We start from the raw sequence: 18857 nt of genomic DNA, 5'->3' as shown, positions 1-18857 counted from the left end.
ACAGGTCCCCATTGACATTGACGGGGTTGCAGTGGAGCGGGTCGAGAGTTTCAAGTTCTTTGGTGTCCACATCACCAACAAACTATCATGGTCCAAACATACAAAGACAGTCGTGAAGAGGGCACGACCAAACCTTTTCCCTCTCCGGAGACTGAATAGATTTGGCATGGGTCCCCAGATCCTCAAAAGGTTCTACAGCTGCACCATCGAGAGCATCCTGACCGGTTGCATCACCGCCTGGTATGGCAACTGTTCAGCATCAGACCGTAAGGCGCTACAAGAGGGTAGTGCGAACGGCCCAGTACATCACTAGGGCCCAGCTCCCTGCCACCCAGGACCTTTATAATAGGCGGTGTCAGAGGAAAGCCCATAAAATTGTCAGAGACTCCAGTCACCCAAGTTACAGACTGTTTTCTCTGCTACCGCACGGCAAGTTGTACCGGAGCACCAAGTCTAGGACCAAAAGGCTCCCCAACAGCGTCTACTTCCAAGCCATAAGACTGCTGGACAATTCATAAAATCACCACTGGCCCTGCTACTTGCTGTTTGATTGTTACCTTTGCATAGTCACTTCACCCCCATTACCTCAACTAGCCTGTACTCTTGCACACTGACTCAGTACTGGTGCCCCTGTATATAGCCTCGTTATTGTTATTCTTATTGTGTTACTTTTTATTTTAGTCTACTTGGTAAATATTTTCTTCTTCTTGAACTGCACTGTTGGTTAAGGGCTTGTAAAGTAAGCATTTCACGGAAAAGCCTACACTTGTTTTATTCAGTGCATGTGACAAATAAAGTTTGCTTTGAATTGAATATGTGTAACAGTATAGCTTCAGTCCCTTTCCTCACCCCTACCTGGGCTCCTCTGCACACATCAACAACTGCCTCCCACGATGCCCAACGCTCCACAAAAGCCGCTGCCCTTGCAGAGCAAGGGGAACAACTACTTCAAGGTCTCAGAGTGAGTGACGTCACCGATTGAAAAGCTGTTAGCGCGCACCCGCTAACTAGCTAGCCATTTCACATCGCTTACATATGCATAGCCATCTTGAATTCCGATATAAAATGTTGTTGTTTTTCTCATAATACCGGGATGCCACGTGTCCTGCTTATAGCAATACGCTCATAACTTAAGCATTACGAAACTTCTATTCGATCAAATAAACATCACGTAGCAAATAAACCATTCATTTTTAATGTATTATTTATTATTAAACAGTAACATGCAAAACACAAGAAACAGAACAGCCAGGGGGATTACACAAAGAAATAAGGAAGAGAATGAAAAAACTAATACAAATCCACAGTATATATAAACAAATACAGACATGTAGCAACAAAAAAAATAATACATTTTGTTTTGTAAACGTTTTAAAGATTCTAAATAGTTTTCCAAATCAGATTTAAAAATAAGAAAAGGGCCTTTTTCTTCATAAATGTTTATTTGTGTATGAAAAATGTTCCCAATAAAATAAAGAGTTTTATGATGTACTGAGGTTCAATTGTGTAACCAGAGTAGTAAAATAATATGTCAATTTTAGATATATCAGTGGTTGTATGCATTTTCTTGCCATGGCATAGTTTAACATGAGTCCAGAACACCTATGTAAACAATTACATAATAAGTGTTCAATAGATTAATTTTCTAGTTCAAAAACTGCATTCACTGGTAACATCAGGTATATATTTTGAAATCAAGCTATTACACGGATATAATCTATAGATAATCTTAAAGGAGATGTCCTATACTTTATTGGTCACCATACATTTGTGTGGAGTGAGCCTAGCACAGCGCAAGTTTACATCAAATGATGAAGCCCAAAAACATATTGCAGAGGAAATAGACTTCCTGTAGAAAATATCCCTTAATAAACGATTGTTGAATTTCTTATATAGTAAACCTATGCCATTCACCTGGATATCGCTTACAATAATGTTCCAAAATATGCATTATTCTGAATTAAAGATTTTATCCCACTAGGTATAGCTTTTATAACAGTGTCATATTCCTTGCTTGAAACCTCAGTTGTATCTTTCCATAAATTCTCTGCGTAAATAGATTCCTACAAATACTAACTAATGTGCTGACAAGGACAATGATTTTCGAGAACCAGATACGATAAAATCGACCCATTATTCCATATAAAACATTTGAGGTGAAAAGTTGTTGTCATTCATTTTTGTGTTGAACAAATTCGACACTCATTGACCTCCATACAAAACTCCTTGCTTGGTCTTGCATGGGTCCTTCGTAAATGTGTGCATTTAGATGATGTCATAATTTCCCTACCTCATCGATTGTTCACCGGTTCCTATTATTGCTGCGTTCCGACGAGCATATATGAATGCGGCATTTTGCGTAATGTTTTTCACCGCAGTTCCAAAGATCGTCACTAGTTACCACAGCCACAAAGTCAAACTTCGCCTATTTCTACAATTTATCTTCTTAAAATGTGATTTTTAACCCTAGCATTAACCACACTGCTATCCCTTAAGCCGAACCCTAACCTTAAATTTAGTAGCCAATTTTTACTGTGGCCGAGTGCCATCTAGTGGAAACCAGTTACAAATGATCAAGATAATGAAAATGTATCCATTGTACAATGTACATTGCGGAATAATATGAAATATGCATATAACGAGAGGAAATGTTTGTTTGTTGTGTTTATTTATTTGTTTCTAAGTAGAACACTTAAATCTAAAAGTACAATACATGCAAAAACATATTTAATATAATATCTGTTATTTCTGTCCTTTTTATACATTATCAATATGAAAAATATCCATATGAAAAATATCCATATGCACTAGATGACAACCATAGTCCAGATTTTCAGTGAAGACAAATACACTAATCTTTATCCCCATTTTTCAGTTAGACAATAGCTCTTCTGGTCTTTCGTTTAAGCATATCACCAATACAAAACATAACTGCACACTGATTCCTCGTATGTCTTGTATGTCATATTGTGTAATTAACCATTATTCATATGCAAATATTTTGAAAACTGAATATATGCAGTGAAAAACGTTTGTAGCAAAACACAGCAGACAACTCCTGTAACACGACATAGTGAATACCTTGTCTCTACAAAGACCAAAGGAAACATATAAGTGCTTGCCATCACAGAGTGGGTGGGTTCAAGGCATTCCCAGCCTCTGACAGAGTATTTGCTGTTTTCTGAGGGTTCTGTAAGTTCTGGGGTGTCGTGTTCTTGGCTGCAGCTGCCTTGTCGCTTTGTGCTCGGATCAGTTTCTCTCTCTCTAGGGCTTTCTCCATCTCTGTGTAGTAGTCCAGGGCCTTACGCACCGGGTCTATGATGTGCTGCTACAGGGGCACAGAGAGGAAAAGGGATCTGGATATGTTAACACAAATATGGCAGCTAGGCAGTGCTTTAGTTGGGCCAGTGCCAACCAGTACAGAATACCGGCACAGCTGCACCTTGCATTTTCTATTGCTTGAGTAACGGCACCCCTTTTCACTCCAAAATATTCACTCTTAAATATTCACTCTAAAATATGAATGAGTCCCAGTACCTTTCGATTCCACTTCATGCAGAGCAGTTGGGGATGAAGTTGCATCACAGTGAAGCTACATTAGTGTAGTGGTTGTAGACCAGGAGCTCTTACCTCCAGGCAGGGGAAAAGGTTAGCCAGCTCAATGAAGAGGGGTAAGAGGACGAAGCCAATGAAGCCTGTCTGAGAGGACGGCTTGGTCACCTTGTCCCTGTCCATGAACGGGGTGACAGGAAGACCCTCCAGCTTCTCCTTGTCACTCTGAGGGAGGCCAGTTGAGAGCAGGACTGAATTAATATTACATTGTAGTAGGCTATCTCTATGATACACAGTAGCATACCATTTAGAATGAAGCAGTGTTTTAGCCACACATTCCAAGTTGTATGCTGGAAGTTATATTGGAACATAACCAATATCTGTGTTGTGGTGCTTAGTTACCTGGTTGTAGAACTCCTGCAGGAGGCAGTCTAACCAGGGTTCAGCCACATCCATAGGCCGTGCTTCGTTGGAGATGTCACTCACTTTGATCATGATCATCATCAGCTGGAAGGAGACAGGGGGGATATACACTATTGTTCAGAAGTTTGGGGTCACTTAGAAATGTTATTGTTTTTTAAAGAAAAGCAAAAAAAATCAATTCAAATAACAGCAAATTGAGCAGAAATAGTGTAGACATTGTTAATGTTATAAATGACGATTGTAGCTGGAAATGGCTGATTTTTAATGGAATATCTACATAGGCATACAGAGGCCCATTATCAGCAACCATCACTCCTGTGTTCCAATGGCACGTTGTGTTAGCTAATCCAAGTTTATCATTTTAAAAGGCTAATTGATCATTAGAAAACACTTTTGCAATTATGTTAGCACAGCTGAAAACTGTTGTGCTGATTAAAGAAGTGTCAACAGTGAACGGTAGTGTACATATCACTTTAATCCAGTCAGGAAGAGCCCCAGGCTGGTACCCTATCAGCACGAGTAGATACCAAGATTCTCCCATCTGATGTTGCTAGGCAACATGGCTGTGGACTCCTATGGTACCATGGCAACATCTGACTAAAAAGGAACAGGGAGTACCAGGATGACATTTACCTGACATCCAGTCAGGGTGACATTTACATGACACCTCATAAACACTGTGCTAAACATAGGACTATTTCTGAAACATACTGTTGATTCATATCCTTTCTTACCACGTCTCTGTGGTCCTTGTTGCTGAAGTCAAAGACAAGCAGGATGGACTTGAATTTGTTCAGGATCTCGTTATGTCTCGTCATATCAGTGGCCAGGATGCATCTAAGAATAAATTAAATGCCTTGAGTTGATGCACTTGCCACACATTACGGTTAGATCAAAGTAAACATATATTTGTGTTGGTGAAGAGGATGCAAAGAAATACATTCTTACTTGATTATGCCCTCTCTTATCCGTTTATACTGTTCAGTTGTCAGATTTCTGAAAATGTTGTTTTCATTCTGTAAGAAAGACAAACACTTTACTGTTGACATCTGAAAAGTTGGCCCACACACACCACAGCCCAACTTCAGTCACCCATGCCAATACCACCCATAACCTCTCCAGTCATCTATACTCATACCTTCTCCAGGATCTCAAAAGCCACAGCACAGTGGTGGTTCTCAAGGGGGGAAATGTCATTGTAGCGCAGGGCCAGTTCTGTACGAGCATTTATCTGAAAAATAGAGCTGATAGTGAGTTATCAATTCATACACACACACACACATATCTGTGGTGGTCAGATAGATAGGTCACCTGGTAAGCATTGTTGTATCCCGTGTGATCAAGGTCGTGACAGACTGCAGAGGTCAGCATGGTGAGCAGGTCAATGCTGTCAATCTTACTTTTCAGGTCCGTCAGCCAGATCAGCCCATACATCTATCAGAGAATAAAGAATTGCAAGAGCAGCAGTCCAGAGAGAATACATGTTATGTACTTGAGTGAAGACCCAAAAGCGGTTTTAACAGAAAACAGAGTTCTTTAATGAAAAACAGGAATGGCATAAATCCTCTTCCAACGTTGTCAATGGAACAAAAAGAACGTTAGTATAATGCAGGATGCACCTGCCAGGCAGACTCCGACAGGATAGGACAAGGTGGAAGCAAACGAGACGACAGCTTGCTTCTGGCATCAAAAACACAAACAAGAATCAGACACTGAAAGTAGCAGGAACAGAGAGAGAAATAGAGACCTAATCAGAGGGGGAAGAGAGAACAGGTGGGAAAGAGTGAATGAGCTAGTTAGGGGAGATGTAGAACAGCTGAAGAATGAGAGACAGAGAAGGTAACCTAAAAAGACCAGCAGAGAGAGACAGAGTGAAGAGAAAGGACAGGAACAGACATAACAAGACATGACAGTACCCCCCCACTCACCGAGCGCCTCCTGGCGCACTCGAGGAGGAAACCTGGCGGCAACGGAGGAAATCATCGATCAGCGAACGGTCCAGCACGTCCCGAGAGGGAACCCAACTCCTCTCCTCAGGACCGTACCCCTCCCAATCCACTAGGTACTGATGACCACGGCCCCGAGGGCGCATGTCCAAAATCTTACGAACCCTGTAGATGGGTGCGCCTCGACAAGGATGGGGGGAGGGACGAGCGGGGGCGCGAAGAACGGGCTTAACACAGGAGACATGGAAGACCGGGTGAACGCGACGAAGATAGCGCGGGAGAAGAAGTCGCACTGCGACAGGATTAATGACCTGAGAAATACGGAACGGACCAATGAACCGCGGGGCCAACTTGCGAGAAGCTGTCTTAAGGGGAAGGTTCTGAGTGGAGAGCCATACTCTCTGACCGCAACAATATCTAGGACTCTTGGTCCTACGCTTATTAGCGGCCCTCACAGTCTGCGCCCTATTACGGCAAAGTGCCGACCTGACCCCCTTCCAGGTGCGCTCGCAACGCTGGACAAAAGCCTGAGCGGAGGGGACGCAGGACTCGGCGAGCTGAGATGAGAACAGCGGAGGCTGGTACCCGAGGCTACTCTGAAAAGGAGATAGACCGGTAGCAGACGAAGGAAGCGAGTTGTGGGCGTACTCTGCCCAGGGGAGCTGTTCTGACCAAGACGCAGGGTTACGAAAAGAAAGACTGCGTAAAATGCGACCAACAGTCTGATTGGCCCGTTCGGCTTGACCGTTAGACTGGGGATGAAAGCCGGACGAGAGACTGACGGAAGCCCCAATCAAACGGCAAAACTCCCTCCAAAATTGAGACGTGAACTGCGGGCCTCTGTCGGAAACGACGTCAGACGGAAGGCCATGAATTCGGAAAACATTCTCGATAATGATCTGAGCCGTCTCCTTAGCAGAAGGGAGCTTAGCGAGAGGAATGAAATGAGCCGCCTTAGAGAATCTATCGACAACCGTAAGAATAACTGTCTTCCCCGCTGATGAAGGCAGTCCGGTGATAAAATCTAAAGCGATGTGAGACCACGGTCGAGAGGGAATGGGAAGCGGTCTGAGACGGCCGGCAGGAGGAGAGTTCCCAGATTTAGTCTGCGCGCAGACCGAACAAGCGGCGACAAATCGACGCGTCACGTTCCCGAGTGGGCCACCAGAAACGCTGGCGAATGGAAGCGAGCGTACCCCGAACGCCGGGGTGGCCGGCTAACTTGGCAGAGTGGGCCCACTGAAGAACGGCCGGACGAGTAGGAACGGGAACGAACAGAAGGTTCCTAGGACAAGCTCGCGGCGACGGAGTGTGAGCGAGTGCTTGCTTTACCTGCCTCTCAATTCCCCAGACAGTCAACCCGACAACACGCCCCTCAGGGAGAATCCCCTCGGGGTCGGAGGAGACCTCAGAAGAACTGAAGAGACGAGATAAAGCATCAGGCTTGGTGTTTTTTGAGCCCGGACGATAAGAAATAACAAACTCGAAACGGGCGAAAAACAGAGCCCAACGAGCCTGACGCGCATTAAGTCGTTTGGCTGAACGGATGTACTCAAGGTTCCTATGGTCAGTCCAAACGACAAAAGGAACGGTCGCCCCCTCCAACCACTGTCGCCATTCGCCTAGGGCTAAGCGGATGGCGAGCAGTTCGCGATTACCAACATCATAGTTACGTTCTGACGGCGATAAGCGATGAGAGAAAAAACGCGCAAGGATGGACCTTGCCGTCAGAGAGAGAGCGCTGAGAAAGAATGGCTCCCACGCCCACCTCTGACGCGTCAACCTCAACAACAAACTGTCTAGAGATGTCAGGTGTAACAAGAATAGGAGCGGATGTAAAACGATTCTTAAGAAGATCAAAAGCTCCCTGGGCGGAAACGGACCACTTAAAGCACGTCTTAACAGAAGTAAGGGCTGTGAGGGGAGCTGCCACCTGACCGAAATTACGGATGAAACGACGATAGAAATTAGCGAAGCCCAGAAAGCGCTGCAGCTCGACGCGTGACTTAGGAACGGGCCAATCAATGACAGCCTGGACCTTAGCGGGATCCATCTTAATGCCCTCAGCGGAAATAACGGAACCGAGAAAAGGGACAGAGGCGGCATGAAAAATGCACTTCTCAGCCTTCACATAAAGACAGTTCTCCAAAAGGCGCTGGAGGACGCGTCGCACGTGCTGAACATGAATCGAGAGAGACGGTGAAAAAATCAGGATATCGTCCATGTAAACGAAAACAAAAATGTTCAGCATGTCTCTCAGGACGTCGTTAACTAGTGCCTGAAAGACAGCTGGAGCGTTAACGAGGCCGAAAGGAAGAACCCGGTATTCAAAGTGCCCTAACGGAGTGTTAAACGCCGTCTTCCACTCGTCCCCCTCCCTGATGCGCACGAGATGGTAGGCGTTACGAAGGTCCAATTTGGTGAAAGACCTGGCTCCCTGCAGGATCTCGAAGGCCGAAGACATAAGAGGAAGCGGATAACGATTCATAACTGTTATGTCATTCAGCCCTCGATAATCCACGCATGGGCGCAGGGACCCGTCCTTCTTCTGAACAAAAAAAAACCCCGCTCCGGTGGGAGAGGAGGAGGAGACTATGGTACCGGCGTCGAGCGAAACAGACAAATAATCCTCGAGAGCCTTACGTTCGGGAGCCGACAGAGAGTATAATCTACCCCGGGGGGGAGTAGTTCCCGGAAGGAGATCAATACTACAGTCATACGACCGGTGTGGAGGGAGAGAAGTGGCCTTGGAACGACTGAACACCGTGCGCAGATCGTGATACTCCTCCGGCACCCCTGTCAAATCGCCAGGCTCCTCCTGTGAAGAAGAGACAGAGGAAACAGGAGGGATAGCAGACATTAAACAGGTCACATGACAAGAAACATTCCAGGATAGGATAGTATTACTAGACCAATTAATAGAAGGGTTATGGCGCACTAGCCAGGGATGACCCAAAACAACAGGTGTAAAAGGTGAACGAAAAATTAAAAAAGAAATGGTTTCGCTATGATTACCAGAGACAGTGAGGGTTAAAGGCAGCGTCTCACGCTGAATCTTGGGGAGAGAACTACCATCTAAAGCGAACAAGGCCGTGGGCTCCCTAACTGTCTGAGAGGAATGTCATGTTCCCGAGCCCAGGTCTCGTCCATAAAACAGCCCTCCGCCCCAGAGTCTATCAAGGCACTGCAGGAAGCAGATGAACCGGGCCAGCGGAGATGGACCGGAAAGGTAGTGCGTGATCCAGAAGGAGAGGCCTGAGTAGTTGCGCTCACCAGTAGCCCTCCTCTTACTGATGAGCTCTGGCTTTTACTGGACATGAGGTGACAAAATGACCAGCGGAGCCGCAGTAGAGACAGAGGCGATTGGTGATTCTCCGTTCCTTCTCCTTGGCCGAGATGCGGATACCCCCCAGCTGCATAGGCTCAGCATCCGAGCCGGCGGAGGAGGGTGGCAGTGATGCGGCAGGTGGCAGTGATGTGGAGAGGGGGAGCAACGGAGAACGCGAGCTCCTTTCCACGAGCTCGGCGACGAAGATCAAACCGTCGCTCTATGCGAATAGCGAGAGCTATTAAGGAGTCCAGACTGGAAGGAACCTCCCGGGAGAGGATCTCATCCTTAACCTCGACGAGGAGACCCTCCAGAAAACGAGCGAGCAAAGCCGGCTCGTTCCAGTCACTAGAGGCAGCGAGAGTGCGAAACTCAATAGAATAATCCGTTATGGATCGATTCCCCTGACATAGGGAAGACAGGGCCCTGGAAGCCTCCTCCCCAAAAACAGAAAGGTCAAAAACCCGTATCATCTCCTCCTTAAAGTCCTGATACTGGTTAATACACTCAGCCCTCGCCTCCCAGATTGCCGTGCCCCACTCACGCGCCCGTCCGGTAAGGAGAGAAATGACGTAGGCGATGCGGGCTGCGCTCCTGGAGTAAGTGTTGGGCTGGAGAGAGAACACCACATCACACTGAGTGAGGAATGAGCGGCACTCAGTGGGCTCCCAGAGTAACACGGCGGGTTGTTGATCCTGGGCTCCGGAGACTCGGAAACCCTGGAAGTGGGCGGTGGATCGAGGTGGAGTTGGTGAACCTGTCTTGTGAGGTCGGAGACTTGGACGGCCAGGGTCTCAACGGCATGTCGAGCAGCAGACAATTCCTCCTCGTGTCTGCCTAGCATCGCTCCCTGGATCTCGACGGCGGAGTGAAAAGGGTCCGGAGCCGCTGGGTCCATTCTTGGTCTGATTCTTCTGTTATGTACTTGAGTGAAGACCCAAAAGCGGTTTTAACAGAAAACAGAGTTCTTTAATGAAAAACAGGAATGGCATAAATCCTCTTCCAACGTTGTCAATGGAACAAAAAGAACGTTAGTATAATGCAGGATGCACCTGCCAGGCAGACTCCGACAGGATAGGACAAGGTGGAAGCAAACGAGACGACAGCTTGCTTCTGGCATCAAAAACACAAACAAGAATCAGACACTGAAAGTAGCAGGAACAGAGAGAGAAATAGAGACCTAATCAGAGGGGGAAGAGAGAACAGGTGGGAAAGAGTGAATGAGCTAGTTAGGGGAGATGTAGAACAGCTGAAGAATGAGAGACAGAGAAGGTAACCTAAAAAGACCAGCAGAGAGAGACAGAGTGAAGAGAAAGGACAGGAACAGACATAACAAGACATGACAATACAACTCAATGATGGATAATTGCTATAACATTCATCCACAGGAATTATATTAATAGAAACATTGACATTTGTTTTTGTTTATTTCAAAATGACTTTTAATGGTGGTGTGCTGTTGCACTGGTGTGTTATTGCATGTTATTTAAACTGTATATGCCAGGTTGTTCATTCTACATCATGGCAGGTTGTTATCCCCTGTGGGTAATAACGCAATGTCTTAACCGGCAAACCTCTGAATGATTATATTGAGTCTATTTCTAAAATCAGTAAAGGGGTCTGGATGTCCTAACCAATCAGGGTTTAGGGTGATTGGATAATTGGATCATTTTATGAGTGCACAGAGGAATGGGACTACATGATTTCCCCTGACCACCCTCTTTTTCACACACACAGACACACACACACGCACACACACACACTCACCATCTGGGTGACACAGAAGCAGTGTTTGAAGTTGTGGAAGGGGATGTTGTTGTACCGTTTGTACACCTCATACAGGAACTGGTGCAGCACCTCAGGCTCTATGTTAAAGGTGGCAATGAAATCCAGGTCTGTGTACATGACCTGCAATAGAACCATGATCTCTGCATCCTCCCACTGCCTGCACACACATAGCAGGACAAGTCAAGTGTCAAAAGGTCAAATCATTCATTTTTAGGAGATCATAAAACCGCTTGTGTATATACTGACAATCACAAGTATAGCTTTCTTGAGATGAATATAGGTGTGCCCCAGGATTCCATTTTAGCTCCTGTGTTGTTCTCAATTTTTATTAATGATTTGGGGAAATGGGATGCAACCAGCAAAGTTACATCTGTATGCAGATGATACAGTTATATATTCATGTGCTCCTTCTCTAGTTCAGGCTGTTGAAGAGCTCCAGACTGCTTTTCAGTCACTTTTCAGTCACTCCCTTTATGGTCTCAAACTGGTCTTGAATGTACAAAAAACTAAATTCATGGCCTTTACCAGAGCAAGAATTCTGCCAGAGAACATTAGCATTGTCACATCTGGTAGCTTATCCATTGAAAGTGTCATCCTACAAATATCTAGGTATTTGGTTGGATGACAAGTTGTCCTTTAAAGTTCACGTGGATAATCTTGTGACAAAGCTTAAATTGAAATTGGGTTTTTATTTTTGTAATAAGGCTTGCTTCCCACTTATGGCTAGAAAGAAGCTTGTTCAGGCCACTTTTCTCTCTGTAATTGATTACGGTGACTTGTTGTATATGCGTGCAACCTCCTCCGTCTTACAGAGACTGGACTCTTTATCATGCATCCTTGCCCTTTATTACAAATGCCAAGTCACTCACCCACCAATGCACATTGTACTAAATGGTAGGTTGGACCTCACTTTATATGTGCAGAAAGATACATTTGTATGTGTTCATCTACTGTACAAAGCCCTTTTGGGTAAACTCCCTCTTTACCTCTGTAGTCTGGTCTCCTACACTACTAGCAGTTACCATACCCGATCTGCTAGGTGGTTGCTACTTAGTCCTTAGGACATTCACAGTATTAGGCAAGACTGCCTTCTCTTCTTGTGCACTAAACACATGGAATAACGTAAAATCCATGCTTCATCTAGATATGTTAGTGCCACTGAATGAATTTAAAATATTGATTGGAGACTCTGTTACAGAGGAGTGTAAATGCTTTTTTTTTAAAGGTTGGATCATGTTGTTGTATTGTTGTATGTTTTAATGATGTAATATATTGATTATTGCTGCCTTCTTGGCCAGGTCTCCCTTGAAAAAGAGACTCTGGGTCTCAATGGGCTTTTCCATTGAAGGTTAAATATATATATTTTTAAACACGGTACTAACTGTAACCTACTGTATGCTTCATATGTAGCAATAACCACTTTAAATGTGCCCTTTAGTGTCCTGGCCAAGGGTTGATAAATAAGGTAAACTGATGGATTAATAGATTTCTGGATGCAGTAGCTCCGGGTGAGCTGCCCTTTTGACTAATCTCTGTACGGGTCTAACAAACACTTACTTGGAATATTTAATCATATATATTCAGAGAACAGTTTTGAAAGTGGTCCTAGTCAACATGTCACAAAAATATGGGTTATTGTATGGTAGCTAGGGTTTAAAAATTCCAGGAACTTTAAATCAATTCCCTGGTTTTCCCAAAATCCTGTTTGGAGGATCCCAGAACCAAGAGGAATTAAGCAGGAAATCCAGAACCCTCCAACCAGGATTTCTGGAAAAGTAGGGAATTTATTGACAGTTCCCTGAATTTCGTAACCCTAATGGTAGCTTTAGTTTTTTCCCCAAGTGGCCGATATATATTCCCTCTTTTGAAGTGAGGTATTCACCTTATTTTAGTTCTAAAAGGCCCTGAAGTAATACATACTGTAACCAAACTGGACTGAAAGCTGTGATGTGTATGTGGTACGCATAATGCATCCTTCAAAAGTGCCCGTGTTAATGAAGCTTGTTATAAAGACCTCCTTTTGATTGGTAAACCCATAGCAGACAGCCATTCATATTGATATGAGCCTGTACGACAGATGAAAGGGTTGAATAACCCCATCCTCTTCAGGCCCTGCTCCCTGTCTCTCCCTGTCTCTCTTTTGAAGCAGCAGGTGCAGATGCAGTTTGTTTATCACACAACAGAAATATTGCTCAACCCTCTCACCTCCCACGCACAACCAGCACTCACAGGACCCTGTCTGTAGTCTCTCTGTAACTCCTACTGTGTAAAAAAGTCCATTAGCACATTTTCTAAGGAAAGTAGAAAAAAGGAAAATAGATGGGGAACTCACCAGTTGTCAAAAGTTGGGGTCTTGAGGTACTGTCTCACTTCCTCTGAAACCTCCAGGGAACTATGGAGAACATAAAATTACTATTCTGTTATTTTCATCTCAAATTTTTATAATATGATATCCAAATTGTGATCTCAATTGCAACACCACTATTCAAGCAATGGAGTCTTGATAAGAGTGGCACAGCCTATTCATCTGATGACACATGGTCTCCATCATTGAGCGTAAGTAAACATGCCTCATCTGCAGGAACTTTTCCCGTACATGTTCACATTCCTCTCTGGTCTTGCGCAGTGTTCTCTTGTGGTAGAAAGGAGAGGGCTTCTGTGTTCCCTCAGATAGCTCTTTGAATAGGCCCAGCCAGCTGAGATGCTCAACACTCTGTGGAGACACAGATACACTAGGCTAGGCAGACGCAGTGAACTTACATGATACTGGTATATGAATGAGCTTTTACACATAATTTATCAAATTCTATCTATACAGCATCAATAACACAACGTACCTCAAGTTTCTCCCGGAATGACTCCACCTGTCTCTTCATCTCGTACACGACTGCAGGAGTCTCACCAGCCTCGATCAGGATCTTCTTCTCCAAGCCCTGCAGTCTGGGGTACAAAACAGATGGCCCTCCTGACTCACACAGCCCTGAAGTCTATGGCAATGCTCCCTCGAAGCTGCGGGTGTGCATGGGCACACAGCTCCCGGGACTGCCAAAGAAGAAATATCAGCCCACGTAGAGAAGCACGAGATTCAACTTCACTCAACTTTCTATAGTTTTCCCCATTAGTTAATTAACACTATCAATGTTTTCCTTTACTGTGGGAATTGTGATTTAATCAATGCAATATTAGCCACTTTCAAGGCAATATACAAAAACAAAACAAATTATGCAAGAGATTTTGTTGTAGGCAGAACGCATCCGAGTCCCGTACTCTACATAGACCGGTATGCCATAACCAATCAGTTGCAGTAGGCGTATATGCAAATGAGCCATTTCCATACAGTATATGGATCTGTGCCATTCACTTTGAACTGGAATGTTTCTACAGCTTGTGCGTTCGTGAGTAGATGCGCTTGTTTTGAGATCAAAGTGAGAGCTTGATATAGCGACGTGGACATTTGTTCATATCCTTTGCTAGTTAGTGAGTTATTAGCCCAGTTATAGATCATTTGTAGTCAGCATTGGGGGAGTGATTGCCTCCTACAAGAGCACAAAACGTGTGCATTTCTAGACATCTTTGAAAAGCGAGTCAAGTAAAGAGACTTTTTTTTTGTCTCAAAGGGGGCAGTGTTTTATTTTAAGACAGGCTTTAATAAGCTAAGTAGCCAATAGGCAGAGTACCCCATAATTTGTCTGATTCTCTGTAATAGTGTTATGGGAACAATGATGCACTTTATTTTGTAAAGTGTTTTCTTGCATCAAACAACAACATCATTTGCAGTCACCTCCTTGTCTGAAGGACAAGTGGATAAACTGGTTAATGTCAATCCCTGCATTTTTTTTGTTCAAAAGTCTCATAGAATGTAGGCCTACATTGAACACCACACATTGGCTGCTACTATTGGCTGAATGATAGAACTATTTCCATGTTCAAATGTTATGGGGGGCATTTTCTCCATTGTTTTTTTATGGTAAGCCACTCTGGTATGTTTTTCATGGTACGCCACTCTGGTAGGCCTACATTTTGATCAAATAGCCACAGTAGCCTACGTGACCACTGTTAAAACTAACTTAACCTGTTGAAACTCTAGGGGCGCAATTTCATTTTTGGATGAAAAACGTTCCCGTTTTAAACAAGATATTTTGTCACAAAAAGATGCTCGACTATACATATAATTGATAGCTTTCGAAAGAAAACACTCTGACGTGTCCAGAACTGCAAAGATATTTTTTGTGCGTGCCCTAGAACGTGAGCTTCAGGCAAAACCAAGATGAGACGGCATCCAGGAAATGAGCAGGATTTTTGAGGCTCTGTTTTCCATTGTCTCCTTATATGGCTGTGAATGCGAGAGGAGTAAGTCTGCCCTTTCTGTCGTTTCCCCAAGGTGTCTGCAGCATTGTGACGTATTTGTAGGCATATCATTGGAAGATTGACCATAAGAGACCACATTTACCAGGTGTCCGCTCGGTGTCCTGCGCCCTGAAATTGGTGCGCAAAAGTCAGCTGCAAGTATTTTTCCACAGAATTCAGAGGAGAATGCAGGCTTCCTGAACGATATATCAATGAAGAGATATGTGAAAAAACACCTTGAGGATTGATTCCAAACAACGTTTGCCATGTTTCGGTCGATATTATGGAGTTAATTCGGAAAAAGTTTGACGTTGTAGGTGACTGAATTTTCGGTTCGTTTCGGTAGCCAAATGTGATGTACAAAACGGAATGATTTCTCCTACACACAGACGCTTTCAGGAAAAACCGCGCATTTGGTATGTAACTGAGAGTCTCCTCATTGAAAACATCCGAAGCTCTTCAAAGGTAAATGATTTTATTTATTTGGTTATCTGGTTTTTGTGAAAATGTTGCATGCTAAATGCTACTCAAAATGCTAAGCTAGCTTAGCATACTCTTACACAAATTAGTCAATTGCTATGGTTCAAAAGCATATTTTGAAAATCTGAGATGACAGTGTTGTTAAGAAAAGGCTAAGCTTGAGAGCAGGCGCATTATTTTCATTTTATTTGCGATTTTCAGAAATCATTAACGTTGCGTTATGCTAATGAGCCTGAGGCTTTAGTCACGATCCCGGATCCGGGATGGGGAGTTTCAACAGGTTAAAGCGGGTACAACCTCAGTGTTCACAGTAAACACACGCCGGAAGTTGCACAGAATTTTTCACAACGTTCAAGTTTTCGCTCAGCAGACCTGAGATTTGCTCAGTGACTAAAACAATTAGAGGGAACATTGGTCTGGGGTACAGAACATGTGGTTTTCCTGACTCCCACAGCCCTGCAGTCTGGGGTACAGAACATATGGTCTTCCTGACTCACACAGACTGCAGTCTGGGGTACAGAACATATGGTCTTCCTGACTCACACAGCCCTGCAGTCTGGGATACATAACATATGGCCCTCCTGACTCACACAGCTTGATCCCTTACATAGTCTGACAGTTTCAGAATGGGCCCCAACCTTGAGAATGGTCACTCCTGTATACACCATGTCAGCCTTACCTTTTCTCCATGGAGGAGAGGTCAAATCCTAGTGCCACAGCAAGCTCCACACCTTCAACATGAGGTACACAATTAAAATATTAACATCAATATACACAGGCCCTAATGAAACAAACAAGAGTTACAACACAATAACAATGCAAGTATGCCCACTGTCAGCCAATGTCTCTGGCACCATGGCAGATAATACCTAATGGCTCACTGTTGCAGTCAGCAGCCACCACCTCTAGTTTATAACATGAGTTAGGACTGTTGGGCTCCAGGTGCGGGGAGATGTTGATGATGTTGCCCTTAGGGTTGTACAGCTTCAGAATGTCATGGGGTCCTGCCTCAGCTGCAGAGCGGAACAGATCTTGAAAGTAACAAACACACGTGCATGCAAACACAGAAAACATTTTAAGTTGATCTCCTGTGAAAATAGCTCAGGCAACCAAGAGCTATTTTTTCCAATACCGGACACTTCAATCAACACTAGCTTCAAGTTTTGCAATCAAACACACACACAAAAACCCTAGATCTCTCTCTGTACAGCAGGTGAACAAAATAATAGGTTTTTATGTGCTCAGCAGCTTGGCCAAACTTTTGTCAATGCCATTCATACACACAAAGATTAGAAGAGAGGGACTATTATTGCCCGAGGCAGCTCTGTAAAGGGGTAATCTAAAGCTATCAATTCACACCGTGTCTGTGTCTAAATAGACGTGCAAAACATCTACCAAAGGAATAAAAGGGAGAAGAAAAGAGGCGAAATGAGAAGGTAAAGGACTCGAGATAATTTCAAACCCACGATCAATTGCACTTTATGATTGCATTTTATATCAATGCTATTTTTGTGTGCTACAAAGGGGTTTATAGGTAGTCAAATCTACAGACAGTAGGCAGAATCTTTGAAGGAAAATTAATTCTCATTACATTAGCATCTATGAGATGGATCTCAAGCTATTTGATCACTGAATTAAATTACATTCCTTTATGCCTGTCCTTGGTACTGTTTGGAAAATAATATTATTGACATGTTATGTATTTATTTATATGAATGGACTTTCAATAACCCCTTCCCTCTATCTCATTAGAGTAACAAACCACAACAATGCTGAGACCTCAATAACCCTCACATCAATACGTCACATCTCGACTCTATTCTAAAGATGCCATATGTACACCATATGTTAGCTTTGACGCAAATGTAAGTGCAGAGTGTTGTTGTCAGCTGCACCTGTGTCTGTCTCTATCCTGCTGAAGCATCAAGCATGCACTATTTCTCTCTATCAATTCAGAGACTGCTTGCTTCTTTTGATGAAGACAATGATTGCAGGTCTTTGCATCTTCTGATGGATTGCACTTACATAACTATTTTAGGTCTCAGTGCTTTTCTTGAGTTCTGATCCATTGTTTGATCTGGTAGAGAAGCAATAAAAGTGCTTGTGATTTTAACCTTTCCATGTATGTACTTTGTTTATATATTTCAAATCAAAATAAAATCAATTCAAAAATCAACGTTTATTGGATGTGTACACAGTATAGCAGATGTTATTGTGGGTGTAGAGAAATGCTTGTGTTACTAGCTCCTAACAGTGCTGTGAAATGTCAAACAAGTATACAAATCATAAATAATTCAGAGGTTTTGAGAGGTTTCTCATATCAGAGTAATGAGTTAAAAAACAAAATCATGCTTCAGACAACAGTAAAATTTGATGATATTTCAAAGACACCAAAATAAAAAGGTGATATTATTTTAATTGCCTACCTTTGACATCCTGGGCAGGGCAATCCACTGGAAACTCTGCCTGCTCTGGTCTTCCATTCACAGTAAAGTAGATTATTTTTGTTGCCATATCAGTTTTTAAAGCCACTGCCCTCACTGTTCTGAATTTATTGTGTGACCACATTAATTTAGTAGAGACCCACTCCAACGACCCCTCCTCCCTCTCCCTCTGACTGACACACACACACACACACACACACACACACACACACACACACACACACACACACACACATCCCTTTGCAACAATTGAATCTGATGCCATGGATTTTCATAAACATTACACTTCTCATATGATATACATTTACATTACAAGTGATATTGCAAGTATTTTTCGGTACTCACTATTTTCCACACTGTCATCATGATTTCTTGTGAATAATATTGTTTTTGTGGTCAAGATAAGGCTTGCTTTCTTGATACCTCCAAAACGATATATGACGCTGTCTCTCATGTATATGCTGAGTCTAGTCACGTGTGTTAATGACGCCTGGAAGAAGAAAACGTGTTTTCGGTCTCGCGAATCGTTTTATTTATGTAAAAATAGTC

At 43.6% G+C, this 18857-nt stretch overlaps 1 protein-coding gene across 2 annotated transcripts; it reads right to left on the bottom strand.

The window, feature by feature from the left end:
• Positions 1-2656: 2656 nt before the first annotated feature.
• On the bottom strand, positions 2657-18850 carry si:dkey-219c10.4 (high affinity cGMP-specific 3',5'-cyclic phosphodiesterase 9A). 2 transcript variants are annotated; one of them, XM_064944465.1, is made up of 14 exons: positions 18654-18850; positions 16734-16895; positions 16544-16595; positions 13875-13977; positions 13608-13750; positions 13370-13429; positions 11017-11194; positions 5287-5409; positions 5114-5206; positions 4924-4991; positions 4710-4812; positions 3955-4059; positions 3631-3777; positions 2657-3328 (listed from the first exon to the last, which is right to left on the bottom strand). In XM_064944465.1, exons 1-14 carry the CDS (start codon positions 18760-18762, stop codon positions 3125-3127), a joined length of 1650 nt encoding a protein of 549 aa, XP_064800537.1. In that variant the 5' UTR covers positions 18763-18850; the 3' UTR covers positions 2657-3124. The 2 variants fall into 2 exon arrangements, with proteins under 2 accessions (XP_064800537.1, XP_064800536.1); XM_064944464.1 differs by lacking the exon at positions 18654-18850 and adding an exon at positions 18291-18450.
• Between the last annotated feature and the right edge of the window lie 7 nt (positions 18851-18857).

The sequence above is a fragment of the Oncorhynchus masou genome, chromosome 29, assembly GCF_036934945.1.
Source record: "Oncorhynchus masou masou isolate Uvic2021 chromosome 29, UVic_Omas_1.1, whole genome shotgun sequence".
NCBI classification, from domain to species: domain Eukaryota; kingdom Metazoa; phylum Chordata; class Actinopteri; order Salmoniformes; family Salmonidae; genus Oncorhynchus; species Oncorhynchus masou.
This window is presented reverse-complemented; position numbering and strand designations above follow the sequence as displayed.

Coding starts and splice junctions, on each gene's coding strand:
- si:dkey-219c10.4 (XM_064944464.1), bottom strand. CDS start 18,432: ATGTGGTCACACAATAAATTCAGAACAGTGAGGGCAGTGGCTTTAAAA. Junction 13,430..13,607: donor GAAAAGTTCCTGCAGATGAG/GCATGTTTACTT, acceptor TGTTCTCCATAG/TTCCCTGGAGGTTTCAGAGG. Junction 4,992..5,113: donor CTTTTGAGATCCTGGAGAAG/GTATGAGTATAG, acceptor TCTTTCTTACAG/AATGAAAACAACATTTTCAG.